Genomic DNA, 19,289 nt, shown 5'->3' with positions numbered 1-19,289 from the left:
GAGCACCAACAATGCGTTGAAAAATTGTTATTTGTGTGTGTGTGTGTGTGTGTGTGTGTGTGTTTTGCCCAGCCAAAAGATGGTCAGAAATAAAGAGGCTTTGTTTCAGTCTCAGTTAAAAAAGTATTTGCAATTTTCATGAGAGAGAATTGATAGGCTGAAAAAATTGACAGAGACCATAATAAATAAATTCAACTTACAACAACTGATCCCAAAATGGTAAATTGTTTCTTTTATGACTTCTGCTCCAAGGAAACCAGTTACTAAGCGGTTTGCAAAAAAAAAGAGGACCACATGTGTAATGGTTACCCCTGCACTTCATACTTTGATGTCTGTATCTTTGCAGCAGACAGGCAAATCTCAGAGACAGCTAAATACAGTGAAAGAGAGAAGAGAAAGGACATACAGGGAGGATAGAAGAGCTATCAAAAGGGCACAAGATGAAACAGGTAACTCAATTCCCATTCTATGTGAACCATTTGTTTGATTGGAGGGAGCTCCACTATTTGTCAGGTAAGGATGAGGAAAGATGTGTTATTTAAGAATAGAGGTCTTTCCTTAACTGCCTCCTGAGCATTATGTCACCACTATATAGAAAACAATGCATGTGTCTATACAGAACTGCAAGTTGCCCCACCCTTTGGCAAGAAGAGACGAAGCAGAGCTTTCACAGGGGCAGCTAAAAGGAAGAAATATCTTATTAGGGATCTACATCTGAATTCAAAACATGCTGATAAACATTTGACATCTTACAGTACTCATGAAGCAAAAAATGGAGTTCATAGTGTTGCAGACTTTGTTTTCATGATGTCATTAAATCAGAAAGGGTTTGTTTCCATTCCTCAAATGGTTTTTATTTCCCCAAGCACGGAGATTCAATTTCTGCAATTACATTTGATGTATTTTTCCCTGAAAAGCTAGGATACCGTTACAGTTACCAGTTGAGATACCCTGCTATTTTCTTTCTGAGCATGGGGAAATCTATGAGACTCCCAGATACTACTGCTTTGTTAAATCTAGTGAATGTTGCTTTTTAATTAGGATTAGTGTACTTCTATTCTTGTATATAACTGGAGAGAAGAGATAGGCATTCAAAAGTTGGGCATTCAGCAAAAGCTTCTCAAAAATTTGCACTAGAATTCTCTAAGGCATTAACAGGATGGTGATTGCATCAATATTTGTAGGCAAGGGGTTATTAATTTTCACTAGCAATTGGTCAAATCACTCATGAACTTTATTCTTCTGGAATAAGGTTTATATTAAATTTTAAAGGGTTTGGTTGGTTTTGGGGGTTTTGTTACACTTATTTTTACCAACCTATCTTTCACAGATGTCAACTTAATGGCTAAAGGAAATCAAAACATGAATTCAGCAATCAAAGCACAGGTTTTCCCTCATTTCAGGTGTCTAAAACCTGAACCTTGGAAGATTACTCCACTTTTTAGATAAACACCACCAGTGTATTCAGTTTCCCTGTCTGTTTTTGTGAGGATGCCACATTGTTCCTCAGTATTCGAAAGGAAATGTCTTTCTTTTGTCTCTCTCTGTGTGTCAGAAGCAATGGGGAAAGATTAAAATTAAATTTATTTTCTTCGTTCTCTATATCATGTTATGTAAGCACATTAGGGCTTTAAGAGCTTAGTGTCAGAGACTCTGGAACGAGTCTGGCATACACAAATACAACAGTGCCACAGTGAAGCTGAAATATTATGAGGAAAAATGACTGTACAAGTCGCTGACTCACTCATTAACCAGATGCAGAGGGAGTCTCAGTCTCTAGGCACAGGGCAAGAGATAGGGGACCGAGCAGTGCTGCCAGCCTTATGCCAAGTCTGAACTCATGGGTCCAGCCCATCCACCACGCGACTTGGGAGCAAAACAAAAGGAAAACAATCTCTGCTCCTTCATTTCCCAATCTGCAAACTCTGCTAAACAGACGTAAGAGTCTGAAGCTTGCTTTTCTCCCTGCCCTTTCTGCCTCTCCCCACGGACATTCAGACTCTCACACAATTATGGTTCCAGGAAAAGCACATTTAAGATGTAAACACCAAGTGACAATGCACATAATTCATGCTTACACTGTGGGAAATGATAAAACTGGGTTCAAATATGTCTTCGTCCAAGCGAGCAGAGAAAGCTTTCTTCTTGTGTCTCCTTTCTAATGACCTGAACAAGCTCAGCAGGTGACGAGAAGACTGTCATTTTCCTAGAGCTGGCTGCAGCTTCAAGTGAATATGAAGATTGGACGTGCCTGATGTATGGACATGACAGTTCAGGGGTGAGCAGACAGAGCATGTCTGGGTAAGATACTACATATTCATAAACACTCTCAGTTGATGTGCAATGCTGCAGCCCCTGTTTGCCTTCAGAAGAGGCTAGAGGGAGGAGGCCTTTGCAGCAGCTGCCAGTGTGGCTTTGTCAGAATTGCATCACAGAAGTGGGAGGCAGGTAGGGGCAAAACAGGCCTGTGGTGGAAAAAAAGTTCCTTTTCCCCTTCTCCATAAATTTGAATTGCCCGTTCTGTCTCTTGTGTTGGCTAGCAGCAGAAGAAAGGACTTCAAGGGAAATATAATGCACCACCTAAGGGCCATGCACAGCTGTCTGCATGCCAGCTACCCCGGGAGAGTGGTGTCTCACTTCACTAGGCTGACCCTGGCAAGGTGTAGCTCTGTACCATCACAGGTTTGCAATATATGCAGATTGTTCCCATGCATTTGTAACTCCAGCACTGAGAACTGAAAGAAACTGATTACAGAGTTGAAAAGTTGTAAGAATACGTATCCACAACAGTATTTATAGCAGCAGGAAAAGGAGCAAGAAGTAAACAGAGAAATTCCACAACAGCTCAATGTAGAGGGGACATGCTGTTAAATGCAGGTCTGCAGAGATCCACTTAGAGCAGATGGCTTGACAGAAGCTCATCAGCCTAATAAAGCTCCTGTAGGGGACGACAGTATGGCCCGAAGCTTCTGTGTTTCTTCCCACTGGCCTAGAATTCTTCATAAGAAATTTTATTTATGAAAAAAATCTAGGGTTTATAGCCCTATGAGAATGATATGATGAGATTCTTTCTCCTCTAAACAAGCCTACAAGCTGGCATTTTAAACCTCTTCTGTACATATCCACTGCTATTAGCTGTTAAAGGCTTGGCAGGAAAATTTAGCATTACTTCCCTTTGTTCCTAGCTTTTAGTGGAATAATCATGATGAAATAGTTCTGCAGAGAAGACTGTTTTTTAATGGAGTAGAAATGGGAGGATCTACAAAGTATAGCTCAGTGCAAGGTGAGAAAAAACCCAGCCCACTTAAAAAAAAAAATTCCATACTTGTGATATTTGCATGGGTACTTCAGTGAGACCAGCTTGAGAAATACAATTCAGAGAATATTTAACAGTGAAGCAACATAATAAAAAACTGCCAAAAGTGTCAAGTTTTAAGGGTTTTGATTACCTCATTTTGACTATTATCTTGATCCCTATCTTTTGGAATTAATAGACTAGAAAACAACAGAAGAAAATAACTGTCCTTATCTGAAATAAATAAGTTTCTGTATCTTGTATTCCCAGGCAAGTATCAGTACAAATGGTTTGAAAAGAAACATGACTCTGTATTTATAAGCCATCATTTTCATGTGCCAAACCTGAAGTATACTTAAAACTGCCCTAATGCACATAAAACTATAGATGTTCGTTATTATGCGCATTCTAATGAATATGTCTGGAATTAAGTCCGTCACGAAGCAAGTAAGCTGATATAATTCACCTACTTGATGATTAAAAAAATAATCAATATTTGCCCCTTCTAGCTTATGGAAGTACATACATGATCAAAATACTGCGATTACCTATTGGAAGACTCATGGAACTGATCAAAAATCACCTGAAAATACGGTGGCTTATTACGGTCAAATACCAAACATAATTCTCAAGGCATAAAACTAGAAATCAGTAAAACTCTGATTGTGATTCTGAACATGGTCAGAAGAAATTTAGGCTTTAAAAAAATCTACTTTAATTCAGAGAGTTGGGACATAACATTAAATGACATGTTCATTCCAAAAACAGACCATATAGAACATAATCTGAAGCGACTATATAATCTTTCTTAGAGACAGAGAGTAACTATTATGAGAGTTTGACAAATAATTATTATGACTAGTTTGGTTTTCTTAAATGGTGGACTGTGTACAATCTGCCGGCAAAATGACCACAGCATGTTCTATAACTTATTTGAAATTATTATTATTTACCTTCTGCAGCAATATATTATTTTGCAATTCCTATTTTACTTAGAAATTAATATTTCATCTTAAAAACAGGAATAAAATATGCCAGATGATTTTTTTCTTTGATTGAATGGTTTGTATTAGTAATGAGCAGATGCTGATTTCGAATCCTAATATAATATTTGAAATCCATCTTATTATTTCATTAGCTGACTAAAATTTAATGCTGACAAAGGCATTTGAAAGGTCAAGCGCAGCCTTTGCATTTAAACGACATAGGCAACAACCCAATTACTTCAGTGGAAGATTCATAAACAGGCTGAATAGAATGGAGGGTTTTTGCCCTGTGTCATCCAGGTGAGAGGCCATACCCTGATCAGATATCATGATCCCACACCCCCAGTATAATCTTTGGCTGGGATTCTTTATTTTGTTTTGGTTTTAACTATTGTCTCTTCTTTTCTTCTGTATCCTTTCCTGGGAATATGACAACAGGGAATTTAGTTTGTTATTCTTACTGTGTATCCTATAGTTTTTTCTGTCAGTCACAGTTCAACAACAAACTATCTCTGAGCCTCTCTCTCTCAGACTCTGCAGGGTCCCACAACTGCCCACACTCTTAAAGCCCCAGGTACCCTTTTAATGCAATTATTATTTAATGTGGTTGTTATCACAGAGACCTTGGATGTGCCTGCTTCTCTTGGTTTCTTTACAACCTTCCTCCAGTGCCATTCTGGATCCTGACCAAGTTTATGCAAGGACAGGATTCCACTGAGCCCATTTTCTACATGACCTGAACTCCTGTGGAAAAACAATTAAAAAGAAAGAAAACCCAAAGTCATTCTTCTCCTATCCCTCCAGTAGCTATGTAACCTTGCTGCCTTATTTGCATACTTAATTAAAGATATATTTAGAACTACTATTCTTAACAGATCAGTTATTTGGAACAAGTTTATCAGATAATAAATTGCTGCTACTCTTACATGAGGCAGGAATGAACACAATATTGAATTCATTTAAAATGTAAAGGAATATTTTTATGTTATTTGGCTAATTTTAATCAAATTTTTCACTCTTAATGAAAAGAAAAAGAAGTCAAATTAGATACCTTTACAGATATTACATTGTAACATACAATGGTAGAAAAATGGAAAACACGGGACTGATTAAATTTCAAGTTCCATGCTTTTCATATGAAGCCTGAGACTATCTGAAAGAAAGAGACTGAACTCAGTAATTGTCCTGCAGCTTTCAGAACATTAACCACCTTACAATACTTACATTAGGAACCTGAATACATATTCAGGCACCTAATTAATTGCCTTGATTAATACCTGAACTTCTCTAGCTGGTGTTGATTTTCATGGGAATTAGGGGAGATCAGCACCCTTAAAAAGCAGACCAATTTATCTAGGGCTCAGAGCATGCACTTGAGGAGCTAATTTTGAGCATCTTCTTCAGAAAAGGCTGCTTCAGTGTTGAAAATAAGCAACCTTCATATTAACTATAGAATATATTCCCACTGAATGGGGCAAAGGAGTTAATAGAAATCCATTCTCTGAATATGTTAAATATTTGGCACCAGCACAACATCCAAAAGTCAGGGTCCATAGATTAGAGTGGAAAAATATGATGAAAGTAATAAAATACACATATTCATCTGTGCTCCTATATGGGATGGAGATCAAAAATGGAACAAATCACAAACTCTTTTCCATCCATTGATCTAGACCTGTAAACATCTAAGTACTGGCATCATGGTTGTCAGTGTACGGGCATGAGATCCTGAGGACTTCAAAGATATGAGATAATATTTCATGTTAACAGACCAAGCACTCTCCCCATTGTAGGTCACAGACTAGCTGGTCTGTTCCTATTTTAAATTCAAGAGGTTCTGTATGAGCACAAAGAACAGACAGGAAAGATATCTAATATTAATTACTTTTTAAATCGTTATTGATTTAAGATGGCCTTCAGAATTCTTGCATGACTGTACCACCCATCAGTCAGTCTACAGGTTTCTCTACCTTTTCATTATTTCTGGGTTTTTTATTATTCTAAAAGAATAAACCATTTCTTGCTTGCTTCTCTTCTTAATGCTAAGGTCTTATTAAAAACACCAGCATTAGCTGTCTGAATACAAATCAGTATGAACACCAATGTATCTTACTTCTGTGGAAATACAGCTTACTCCAAATTTCTCCTTTGCCAAGTTTGCTGATGGTTTTGCATTGTGGGGTTTTGGGTGTTCTGTTGGTTTGGTTTTGGGTTTATCTTCCCTTTAACTAGACATCTGCACAGGGCTGTGTTCAATTACAATACCACAGAAAAGATCCATCTTAAAGCTAAACTAAGATTAGGAGTTTCTGAAAAATATCTGCATGAGGACAATGCCTCACTGATTAACAGCAAACTAGAGCTAAGCAAATCAGAAGATAAAATAAGTGGCCCTAATTTGTATTCACACTTTAAATTCAACAGAAAAACAGAAGCAAGATTCTTTCAGATCTGAAAGAATTTTAGAAGCATTCATTTTGGCCTACCTCTCTTTTTGCTGGGTGTAGCAAAATGTGACAATGTAGAAAATATTGAAATACTCAAGATTTCTCCAGAAAAATGTGCCCTTGTGATGGGAATTTTTAAATAGAATAAACCTGAGAAAAGCAGCAAAGTGGCCTTTGCAGAAAGTAGACAGTGCACTGCATAGCATGATGTGTAGAGTGCTACTGCTTTGAACAGAACAGCCCCGCTTTTCCATTCCTGCGGAGCTGAGCCTGAATCTAGAGTTAAATTAAAGGTTAGAGCTTGCAGGTTCCTTCAAAGCTGCTTTCTACTGTATGAATCTCAAAAATGTCAGCTGAAGGAAACCTTTGGAAATCCTCGTCTAGTACTTTGCTGTGCTACTCTAGCCCCCTGGTTCAACCAGCAACCTAGCCTAGCTGCAGTAGCTGCTTTTATCATTTTTCCTAGTTCCCTCCACACCAGCAGACTTTTGCACTTCCCCAGACCTCTCAGTGTGAGTGGGAAAACAGAAGTTTATTCTAGCAGCACTACTCTTCTGGGCACAAACTTTCCATCAGATTATTCGCCCTATGGATACCAATGCAGCTTATTCTGAGCAGGAAATTCTGTGGTTTGCATGGTTTAAGTTTTACCACTTGGCCTCACAATTAATTGTTCTTTACACCACTACTTACCACAATCTAATAAAAGGAACCCATTTGTTTTAAGAACTCTACTTGATTATTTTTCAGATAGTATCCTTGTGTACAGAGTATCTCTGGGTGGTAGCTAGATATGTGTGAGTGTGTGGGTCTGTGCCTAAATGTTATAGTTTCTACATCTCCTTTCCACCTGTATTACGGGGTAATGCTGCCAGTAATGACAACCTGTAAAGCTGCAACGGGTGTTCAAAATTTTCCACCGACAGGTAAATGAGGAAAGAGAAGGTATCATCTAATAAAAGACATTGGGGTCTGACAGAAGGCAGTTGGCCTTGTTTTCAGATCAGTTACTTGTGTTATTTCATCTGATTGACTTACCGGTTTGGTTAAACATTTAAATCTCTGCTAATTGTTCTGATGCACAACCTGCACAAACAATCGATTTCTAGGAACAAGTCAGTTAATTTTAACTGTGCGCTTTTGTCATCACCACAGTCCTAATAGAAGTTTAAATCATCTGTGGCAGTCCAAATAGTCAGGAGTGCCCCTGTCTCCCTCTAGCCATAGGAGACAGGAGTCCCAAGGAGGCACAAGGGAGGATGACTCATATGTCCTGTTCCTTTGCAGCAGCATCAGTTTGCCCATGTACTGGAGAAGGCTGAATGTCACAAGCCTACATGAGGATCCTTTTAATCTGAGGAGTGCAAACTTTTACTGTTAAAGCCCGCAATGGTAAATGTAGGTGTAAATATTAGATTCAGAAAACCTTTGTCATATCCTACTGTAGTGTGTATGTTTTCTGTAAACTGTCTTCTGTGTTGTTTACAAAGGCACATGTATATTGGTTCTTTCCTTCATTTCGTGATGATCACATTTTTTGTTATGGCTCCCAAAAGAAAGATATTTACTTTTATTGTATATTGATTGACAGTCTGGTTTTAAAGTATTTCTAGAAATATAAAATATTAGATAAATTTAGCAGCTTTCTTCCAAACATGGAAATGAAAAGCCAAAAGCAAATGAACAAAAAATTAGTCATAATGTCTTCTCCAAATAATTCATATTATTTATAACACATAAGCACATTATTAACCTTTCTCATCAGCCTTGAAAGCTGTCTGTAAGCTTGTCTGGGAAACAAAATGAGACTTAAGCTCTCCTGTCTTATCTACTGTAAAGAAGCCTTGACTAAGAAGCATAGCAACTAGAGTTCTTTCAGATATGTCCCTAGTAGGTTTCATTCTAGGTGTCCATGAAACTGAGATCAGTTTTGATCACTGATGTGGAACGAATCCTGGGATCTCCTGCCTCATACTGAGGAGGAAGAGTGTGCAGCTCCTTCTCTACTGCAGGGACCTAAGTATGTAACAGGAATGCAAAGCTGAGTTCGGGGAGGGCAGGTCACAGGATACATAAGGCAAATATATCTTGAAGAAATCAGGATATGTCTGTAGCTTGATTACTTCTTCAAAATCTTCAAAATATGTCTCCTATACACTGTACAAGTGATTTACAAGCAGTGATTGACCTGATGGAGTGTACATCAGGCTGTCGTCTTATAATCAGTTTTTCTAAACTACTCTAGTGGAAGTAGTTCCTACTGTAGGTGCTTCTGCTGATGAAGACTCTCATGGGACAGGTGCTCCATGGGGAAGCCTAGCAGATGTTGAGATAAAAGAAATGTTCTCAGAGAAGCACCTACAAGCATGACTGATGCAGCAGAATGAGTCCTAATAATGTCTAGTGGACCTAATTTGTCCAACTCCAAAAAGGACTCAGATCAACTCTCACTGGAAATACACTCACTCCTTCAGAAATGGGCAGAAAAATCAAGTGCACATCCTGGAGTGCTTTGTCTATTTATATGAGAAAATGAAAACACCGTGTTATCTTGTACAGATTTTGAGAAACAAATTCTTGATCAAGAGAAGCTCTGAACTACATTAATACTGGCCTGGATCTAATCTGAAAGATGCATTAGCCAAATACAATTGTGTCTGAGGATTGGAATAGGCAGCCATCAGTCTTCTGTCTTCCTATCTGGTGCAATAAGTGCAATCAAAGACAACTACACAAACAAACACAGAAAAGCATCATGACAGGCCTGTAGATCTTCTAAAAAGGTGTAATTATCCTATGTCAGGAAAAAAAATCCAATAACTTCACTAAAATTATAAGGAGTCCATGTCTGTATGAGATAAAACCAATTACTTTTTAATGAGTGTGTGATAATGGTGGCAAAAACTTAGGGCTGCTTTTCAGAGAAATCTTAACTAGAGGCAAAAAACTCAAGTTGGCTTCGGAATCACTATTGAAATGGTTGGATTTAATAGCTTGGGTATAATATTCCACAGACATAAATATACTACTGTCATACTAGAAGTGGTATGTTCAAATAACATTGGATCACTCTTTTTGTTGCTATGTGTGTCTCTGGTACCTGAGCCACCTCTACACTGCGCTCCCCACCTGTTTCAGATTATGGCTATACCAAACAGAGTGAATGATCTGAGGTCTTAATAGTAAAAAAATCATCGATATCTCAATATCCCCTGTCCTTTTTGTCTTAAAAGGTATGACTCTGTATTATATGTACCAAAGCATAGCTACCTCTTGTGGAATGTTCATTCTTCTTCACAAGTTTTTTCTGCTATCCTCACGTTCTGCCCATGATTTGACATGTTATGGGTTTATGATGGACATCCAGACCTATTCAAGTGTGATGAAAGCTTATGTCCTCCTTCTGAGTCTGATGATGCAGAAAGGAGATGGGAAAAGATACAATTTCTTAGGACCAGATTTGACATAAGAAGAGGGTGGACATACAGATCCTTGGTAGGAATGAAGGCAAGCAGCATCCTGGATTATAGTGACAGCATGACCAGTGACTGCAGCATGCAATTACCTCATCACTACCACCATCCTTTACTTGGCAATCATCAGGCCGCATTTAGAATACAGAAAGACACTGATAACCTGGAGCACATGCAGCAGAGGGCCATCAAGGTGATCTGGAGCTGCAGTCCTTGCCCTTTGAGGAGGGACTGAAGGACTTGGGCTTGTTCAGTCTGAAGAAGAGATGGCTGCAGGGGAACCTTACAACAGCGCCTCATACCTAGGGTGTGGTTACCAAGAGGAGAGAGACAGGTTCTTCATGGTGAAACATGGTGGGAGGATAAGAAACAATGGACATAACTTGAAAAAAGTGAGGTTTAGACTGGATATGAGGCCAAACTTTTTCACAATCAAGCAGTGGAACACATTGCCGAGAGACACTGTGCCACCCTGGAGGTTTTCAAGGCCCCAGTGAATGAAGCTCTGATCAACCTGGTCCGAACTCGTAACTTAACCTGCTTTGGGTAGGGGTTGGACTGTAGTCTTCCTGAGTTACCTTCTAAACTGAGTGATCCTGTAACCCTGTGTCTGTGGCTGCACTCGGACTGATTGCAGTTCTCTTGGACCAAGACAGGAATTAGCAGATAAAGCAATCCTTGTGGCATACCAAGGTACGAGTAAGCATCCTAAAGGGAACTTGGACTGTGACCTCCTTTGTAACAAAAAATATCTACATTTCTTGTTCTTATCTGCAAGAAACACATTCCTGACAAATAATCCTTCTTCTCAAAGATCAATTGAATAGACGAGTGAATCATGAATTGCCCACTTTGTTCCACCTTGTCCTATTGAAAAATGTCTGTGCTGTTTGCCTGCCAATATATTTTGTTGTCCCAGCAGATGAACTTCTGTGATCATAATCTGATATTTGCATCAGTCCTGTTACCAATTTCATAACTATCCCTTATGGTGCAGAGGAGGACTCATCCCACCCAGTTTACATAAACTACAACCATTGTATTGTCTGCCAGAAGGAGAATAAGGTATTCTATAAAAGAGCAGTTAGACCTCCGTACAGGTATTTGCATTGCACTGAGTTCTACACCATTGCTGTGTGAGTGTGACTTGCATTTAATTCTGGTCTATGTGGGCTCATCAAGTCCAACAGAGATATATTTGTCACTGTACTTTTGTGGGGGAAAAAGCATTTCTACCTGGGCTATTTCTATCAGATCACAGAGGAGAAAACATCCTACAGAACTGTTGGAAAGGTATATGACCTCTGTTGCCTGAGATACACAATCCATCATCTAACCTTGCTGCCTGTGTGCAATGTCCAAAATGTGAAAAAGGCTGAGTTGTCTGTTGAACTGAGACAAGCAGCAGCTGTTACCTGGGGCAGTACCGGAGGTTGTGTGCTAAGGGAACTTAGTGTCAGGGCTGTCCTGAGTAAGATAGCTTCTTAGTATCTCAAATTCAGAAACCACTTTTTTTTTTTTTTGGTTATTGTTAAAATGGTCTGCTCTGTTCTGACTTTTAATCTGAAAGGCATGAAAAATGGTATGAAGTTCTGAATTTTGCAGTGAGTCAGGTGTCCATGCAGAGTTGCAGGACATGCTTTGTTTCCTACAGGCTGTAACTACCTCATGGGACACACTGAAAATACCTTAATGACATGGACAGTTTAAGAACAATTCTGTACTGGAAGTGGTTTTGGTCTGCTAGATATTAAGGAAACTCTAGGAGAATTGCCATATACAAATATGTCTTTTCTACTGTGATGGGTTGACTTTGACTGGCTAGTAAGTACCCACCAAGCCACTCACTCCCCCTCCTCAACAGGACAGAGGAGAGAAAATAAAATTAAAAACTCATGGGTCAAGATAAAAGCAATTTAATAAAGAAAAGCAAAGACAATATATGGAAGCAAAGGAGAAGATATTCTTTACCCCGTCATCAGATAATGTCCAGTTACTTCCTGGGAAAGGTGGTCTCAGTATGTAGCACTTGCTTTGGAAAATGCCTTAATAATGAATGTTCCCCCCACCTCCTCATCCTTTCTCTCATCTTTTGTTGCTAGCCATGATATCATACATATGAAACCTTCAGTAAGTTTGGGTCAACTGTCCTGGCCATGCCACCTCCCGGCCTCTTACCCACTCCCAGCCTACCAACCTTTAAGGGTGGGCATAAGGGGTCGGAGAGATCCTCAGTGCTGTGTGAATGCTGCTCAGCAGTGCCCAAAAACTGGTGTGTTACCTTTTTAGCTACCAATACAAAGCACAGCGCTATGAGAGCTGCTACGGAGAAAGTTAACTCCATCCCAGCCAGATCCAAGAAAACTACATATAAGAAAATTTCTATACTTGAATCCTATTATGTTAAGGAAGAATATCTCCTATAGCAGATAGAGAGAGAAAGAGGGAGGGAAAGAAAGGAAGACAAGGAAAGAGGTATTCCCTTATGAGAGGCATTTGGCTATCACATTGTAAAGAATGTGTCAAAAATAGTTCCCACTCATTTACTTCCACCCAAGTGGGAAAAGTAAGTTGTTGAATTTTTGCAAGAAAGGATGATCCAAAGGAGCAGTCACTGCAAAACTCCTGATGGTTTTCTTCTCTTCCCAAGAATTTGTGCTACTACTACATAGTCCTAGTACATCCAGATAAACTATTCTGAAAATGTGACCAGCTCTTCGGCATAATGTAGAGTTCATAGAGCAGAATGCACCTGGACTTTCTTCCTTCCAATAGTGCTTAGACTTTTTTCTTTCATAATATGGATGTACATTCAGAACATGTACATTCAGAGCTCAGTGTTACATGAGAATTTCTGAAGGACAACTTCAGTTTTCTCAGGGACTGAATGAGGGAATTCCAGCAGTAATTCCTGTCATCAGAGAAGGGAGATTTCTAGGAACGAACTTTCCTTTGCTTTATAGTGAGACTAGAATCCCAAGCTACTGCTGACTCAACAATAACAGGGTGTGAAAAATTGGAAAACCAGCAGCCGTAATTGCTTGAGAAGTCCTTGCCTATCCACAAATGATAAAAACTGAACTTCGCATGCCAGTGGCAATTCTGAAGAAACTCAGTAAAGTAATTAGACTGTATGTGAGCAAATTGTAAGGGACAGGCAGTAACTGAAGATTCTCCAATACAAACTTTGTAATTAAACTCCTTTTCAAAATGGATAGGTTTGAGTATTCTGAATCTTTTCTTAATAAAGTAGTCACAGAACAGCGCTGCCTCTCCTATTTTTTTTTCTGGATGCCTCTAGGCAACCCCCATCTTGGTAACTACCATTGTACTATGCTTCCCTAGATATCACAAGAATTTTTGTCTTAGGCCTTCTTTTTCACTACATAGTTTCCTGAGATGTTAACTTTCCAGACACGGAAGACGAACTTGAGCAGTACTGCCTTTAAATCATTCAGTATACCATTAGTGGGAATAGATACCTTGTGATGCTGCTCTTTGCTGATTTGAGATATTTATGGACTTGTTAGCTCTGTGTGATAAGCCTGAGAATTATCGGTGGTACACTGTGAAATTTAAAAGCTGATTGCTTTTCAGCAAAGCCTAAGTATCACACATATTGAGATTTTACACAAAAATGTAGGGGTTTTAGAGGAGGGAAAGATGTCTGAATTCCTGAATTGACTCTATTAACTTTCAGAGTCTACCAACGTGGACAAATGATTTTGTGTTTCATCAGTACTATCAGAATGTAGTGGTTCATGTCTCTTATACCCGACACCTTGAGAAGCCCAGAATATGGAGCAGGCACGGAATGATATCTCTTCAGACCCTCTCCAATGTCCACCGGCTTCCACCCTAGGTTATCCTGAGAAAGTTTGAGTTGGGGTTTTTTTGTTTGTTTTTGTTTGTTTTGTGTGTTTGTTTGTTTTTGGTTTGGTTTGGTTTTTGTTGGGGTTTTGTGTGTGTGTGTGTTTGTTTTTTTTAATAAAACAATGTTCACTCGTTTTCTTCCATGAATTTGTTTAATTGTTTTTTGCTTAAGTACAATTTTGGACTGTATGGCAATCACTGTGTGAAAACTCACCTACACATTCTGTGCAGAAGTATCTCATCTTGGCCGTTTTGAACTCACCAGCTGGTACTTGCCTTTGATAGAGTAGATGAAGTATAACTATGCTGGTTCAGATTCAATTTTTTAGTTTTGTAACCAAACAGAGGCTGGATAACAAACTACCCATGTTTACAACAGCTGCTGAGATGCATCAAAATTAGGCCTTTTTATAGAATATTAGCCTAAAATTTATTTGTGTAAATGGAATGAACAGAACAGTGTAATTTTAATCTTCTTTTCTTACAAAAGAGGGCTGTGCATTTACACTGCATCAAACACTCAACTCTCCTTAGCAATTTTTCCCCTTGTTGACCCATGTTAACTCCTTTGTCTGAGCTGAAGCAGTCTCAAAGCCAATTAAATGTATATATCATAAATCAACATTTTGTTAGAGTTTAAGTCAGTGACAGTATTTGGTGATGTGTCTCAGCTGTGAATAAGAGAACTGGGGAGAAACAAAAGATACTGTGGAAGCACTTGTTAGAAAGTATTACTGATGGAGAAGGAAGAGCTGGAGAAGCACATGAAGACCAACTGAGATTACTGCTAGGGGATAGAGGAGGTGGAGATGTGAAGAATAGGACAGAAATCCATGGGAAGTCAGGCTTCACTAGTTTTGTTCCTAATGAAGTAACTTCCTTACTACAAGTATACTTTTTGACTAGAAAGGACGTATTTGCAAACTACAAAAAAAAATATTTACAAAAATTATTCAGCATGTATTTTACGGAAATGTAATCACCTCTCACTCAATCTGCTAATAAATTTAGTCTTACTGAAACATTTTGTTTTCTTTTCTCAGATTCTGAATGGAAGAGAAAACCTGTCTGTGCATGAGTACACTTCCCTTTCTATGAGGTAAGAGTTACCTTCATCTGTAGAAGAGTGTGCTTTTTTATATGAGTGCTAAATAGTGGAAACAAATTATAAATGTTTGAATGGGTAAGAAAAGAAAGGGTGAAGCAGATGACTGGCCAAATATAAGACTCATCAATTTTCCTTAAAATATTTTTTATGTTGTAATATTTTCTGTGAAATTCCTCATTATTAAGTTGATCAGAAAAGCTGAGTTTTAGGAAAAAAAAGTGTAAATTTCTTCCTATTTTTGTTAAAATTTATGATTACTTTTTTTTACAAGCCCTATTATAAACTTGGACAACCTTCTCAGACTTAGCATAGCCCTAAAGTATGAAAAGGGAACAAGTCACTCTATAACAGAGAAGAACTAAATTGAGTGGAGGCTGTACGACCAATACCAGACATACTTCGGGGAGTTGAAATTAATACCTGTACAATTTGAGATTACACTTTTTACTATTTTTTATACCTTACAAAAACCAAAAACAACACACACACAAAAAAAACCAAACCAAACCAAAACCAAAACCAAACAAAAAAAGAAAACTACCCAAAAAACCAAACCAAATATCATATAAAAACAAAACAAAACAAGAACACGCACACATAAAACCCCACAGGAGAACCCCCCAAAAAAACAAAACCATAGAAAAATTGTTGCCAGAGCACAGATTCAAAAACAGAAAAATAATTGACAGGTTACCAGTGCAGTTCTTCTGGAAGTTGGGATTCTCTAGTGGGTGCCCTGGGATACGGCACTGAAATCTGTGCTGCCAGAACTCAGGAAACCAAGGATTGCGGGTGTTGGTGTCCAGACGCAGCTTCAGATAGTAGTCATCAAATGCCAAGACCTCGGGAGACTGCAGTTTGATAGTAATGCCTCCATTTGCTTCGGGTTCATAACCTTCAATGACTTCATCTCTGTCTGCCCAACCATCACTGCAAAGAGGCAGAAAACCATTGTTACACAAAGACAGGAAGCTTGTTTTGAAAAAACAACCAGAAAACAGCAGGTCAGCACCCTTGGAAGCAAGTGATTAAGGGGGAATATAAAGGTGTAAAATTCAGGCGGAGAAAGCAGAGTAATAGAGGCTTGTAATGAGCAGTCTGACTGATTTCATGCAGAGTCCTCATTAACTCATCTGGAATAATGAGGATTTATCCTTGTCCCTCTGGAAAGGTTATTGGGCATAGCTTCTGCTGTTATGTCTGAAGAGATTCTGCCTTCTTTCCACTATCTTGTAAGGGGTGGAAACTGAGAAAATTAATGTTGATGGAAAGCAAACTGAGCCAGGATCCTGGATGTTTTGCTGAATAGACCTCAGCATGCACAGATCATACAGCTAAAAGAGCAATTCAGATCAAATACAAAGTGAGAAAGCACTGTGTTGGAAGAGAATGAAATATGAATACTTGACCAAACTAAAAAGAAAACTACATGCTAATCTCATGCTCCACGGGGTTTGTGATAACATGTTTTCTTTTCCTCTTCTTTTTTTTTTTCAGTTAACAAACAATGGCTCTCTATTTTGCTTCTCTGTTCATATATGAAATACTTTTAAAAACCTGAAGATAAATCTGTTTCTTGATAACATTATTTCATGGAAAGTCTATTTTAACAGGTTTGAACGAAGTCCATTGGGCTTATCATCTGAGTTTTAGTTCAGTTCCTTTAATTCTTTTTCTTCTTCTTTAGGAGTCCATTGATTTAGTGTCATTCTCCAGTTCTTATTACAGTCCCCTAAGAATAGTGCTATTACAGTCTAATTTAAGTGCAAATATAAGTCAGCCATTGCTTAATTTTAAAATGCTGTGCGTGTCACGAGAGAAATAGATTATTCTGGCACCTCAGTTCCAGTTCTATCCACTCAGAATCAAATCAGTGGCAGTGCTTGTGTGAAAAGTAGACAGATGAAGCACTTCCAGCAGCAAAGAGTTCAAGATGAAAAATGCAATTGACTGCTGAGAGAAGTCTCAGATTCACCCTGAAGAGGATTGCATCCTGAATTTCAGACAGACTGAAAGAAGGTCCTTGTTAGAAACCTCTTACACAGGCTTAAGATGGCAGACCATTGTGGTGCAGACCATTACCAGCTGAGGCCATTTATGAGACGCTCAGCACAGATGTGCCTGGGACTCCACAGTGAAAAATAGACAAGATTTAAAGTAGCAAGCTCTGTCACAGTCCTAGACAAACAGGAATAAAGTGACTATGCATTGAACATGTGTGAGTCTTTGCTCCCCAGCCACCAGACTAAACAGCTGCATGGTTTAGCTGGCATTCACATTAGCTGCTACATCTATGCTCTAAACACCTGGAAAAAAAATGGCCAGTTCTCCATAAAAATATGGGAAAACCCATGTACTGAATGTTTTCCACATGGGAAACATGGTCCAAACCTCTCTTATGGGAAGTTATTTAAGACATGGGACATCTGGCAGTGCACTGAGTGTTCAACAGATTCCTTTCAACCTGGTCTCAAGGACTCACAAAGCTGTACTTTAAGATGGCACCTTTGAGACAGGATTTCTTGTTTCTCCATTTGACAAGGCCTTGCCCAAAATTTCTGACCTTGCAAATCAATGACTGGTATCTTCATATAGCGTGAGATATTTGTATGCATGTTGCATTTCACACGTAGTGTGAGAGCAAAAAGCTGGGGGAGATGCAGAGTGTAGGTCACAGCAGGGCGACAGTGATGGCTGAAGAGTGCCAGAGAATCCCAAAGTGACTCTCTCTGTCAAGATGAACCTGGCAACATCTGCTGGTTGCTTCTTCCCACACCCAGAAGTGCAGGTTACCCAGCTTCTTGCACCAATATAGGCCAAATGATAACCACCTGGCACAGACTGAACCTGACAGCTGCACTTGAATTGCCACAGGGGCTCACAGAGTTCAAAAATGACACTTTGTCTATCCCTGCTCCCTACCCCACTAGACTGCTTTGAATTTTAAAGAGGAGAAAAAAGCCACAGTTCAACCCCTCTGCATCTCCCCGCTGCTCACTTGTCCATATTCTGAAGGCAAAATGTACCGTACATCCTGACTGCTTCATGACAGACCGTGGCCTAGATAACCCTGGTATGGATAACCCTACAAAAGTAAAACCATGAGAATTAACTTTCTGGATTTCACATAATTCAAGCTGGAAATGAGCGCCAGAGGAGAGAAAAAGACACAACATTTATTTTTTCCTATGTGGGGGAAAAATAAGCAAAAGATCACTCTAACAGCATGAGTAATTGAGTCCTAATTACATGATTACTTCATTATTTGTCACAATGTTTTTGCCTTTCAAACTGTAGACTCAAGCAGAAACATAAGCAAGTCAAAAAGATTATGTAAATTGAGCCATTTTTCCAAGACCTTCTCGAAAGGAGGTAGTTTCTCTGCTGTTTGGGTTTTTTACCAGCCAAAAAATAGTTATTAATTTCCCCCCCACACCAATATGTTTGGCTTGAAAAATTGCCACATACACTCTGAAGGCAAAGCAGAGTAAACATGCAAACACAAGAGAAAGTGTATTTTGAGTTCTCTGAAGGCAGCTTATTTAAAAATTCCCTAAATTGGAACAGAGATTGTCACCTAATGTTTCTTTGTCTCCTTCTGGCCCCAAATATTTTTTTATTCTCTCTTCAGCTTCTTCAGATCTGTCTGATAAGTTTTGTCTTCAACTGAATGTGAAGAAAAAGTATTGGAATCAGAGAAAAAAAGTTCATATATGTTGAAGCTCATATAGGAGCTTTGCTCTACTTTCAGTAAAATCAAGGAAGCAAAGAGAAGTCCTCTGGTCTCTTAGGGGTTCCCTGCCATCCTGGTGGCTGCAGGTTGACTGAGCTGAAAGGTGCCCTAAGGGGCCTGTCCAGCCCTACCAGCAGCTGTGGGAGGATTATTAGAGACATAAAATCCTGTTAGAATATCTTTCAGTATCTCTTTTTGATGTTAAGATGTATCTATATCTATAGCTGTATCTATATCTATATCTATATCTGTATCTATATCTCCATGTATATCTACATCTATAACTACATCTATATCTCAGATTGTCTAGGAACTGTGCATCCTTAGTGCCTTATAAATACTAAGAAACCTGATATTTCTGATGCTGGGCAACA

At 38.8% G+C, this 19,289-nt stretch overlaps 1 protein-coding gene across 6 annotated transcripts in view; it reads right to left on the bottom strand.

Moving 5' to 3' along the window:
• The window catches only part of GRM1 (glutamate metabotropic receptor 1), a 187,959-nt gene that overhangs the window by 52,295 nt on the left and 116,375 nt on the right, over window positions 1-19,289 (bottom strand). For all 6 annotated transcript variants that reach the window (XM_032683008.1, XM_032683009.1, XM_032683007.1 and 3 more), the window contains exon 4: window positions 15,877-16,112. In XM_032683008.1, coding sequence (XP_032538899.1) covers window positions 15,877-16,112 — 236 coding nt within the window. The remainder of the gene's footprint in view (window positions 1-15,876; window positions 16,113-19,289) is intronic.

Source organism: Chiroxiphia lanceolata, chromosome 3 (genome assembly GCF_009829145.1).
Source record: "Chiroxiphia lanceolata isolate bChiLan1 chromosome 3, bChiLan1.pri, whole genome shotgun sequence".
NCBI lineage: Eukaryota > Metazoa > Chordata > Aves > Passeriformes > Pipridae > Chiroxiphia > Chiroxiphia lanceolata.
The sequence above is the reverse complement of the archived record's forward strand: the minus strand, read 5'-3'. Positions and strand labels throughout refer to the sequence as shown.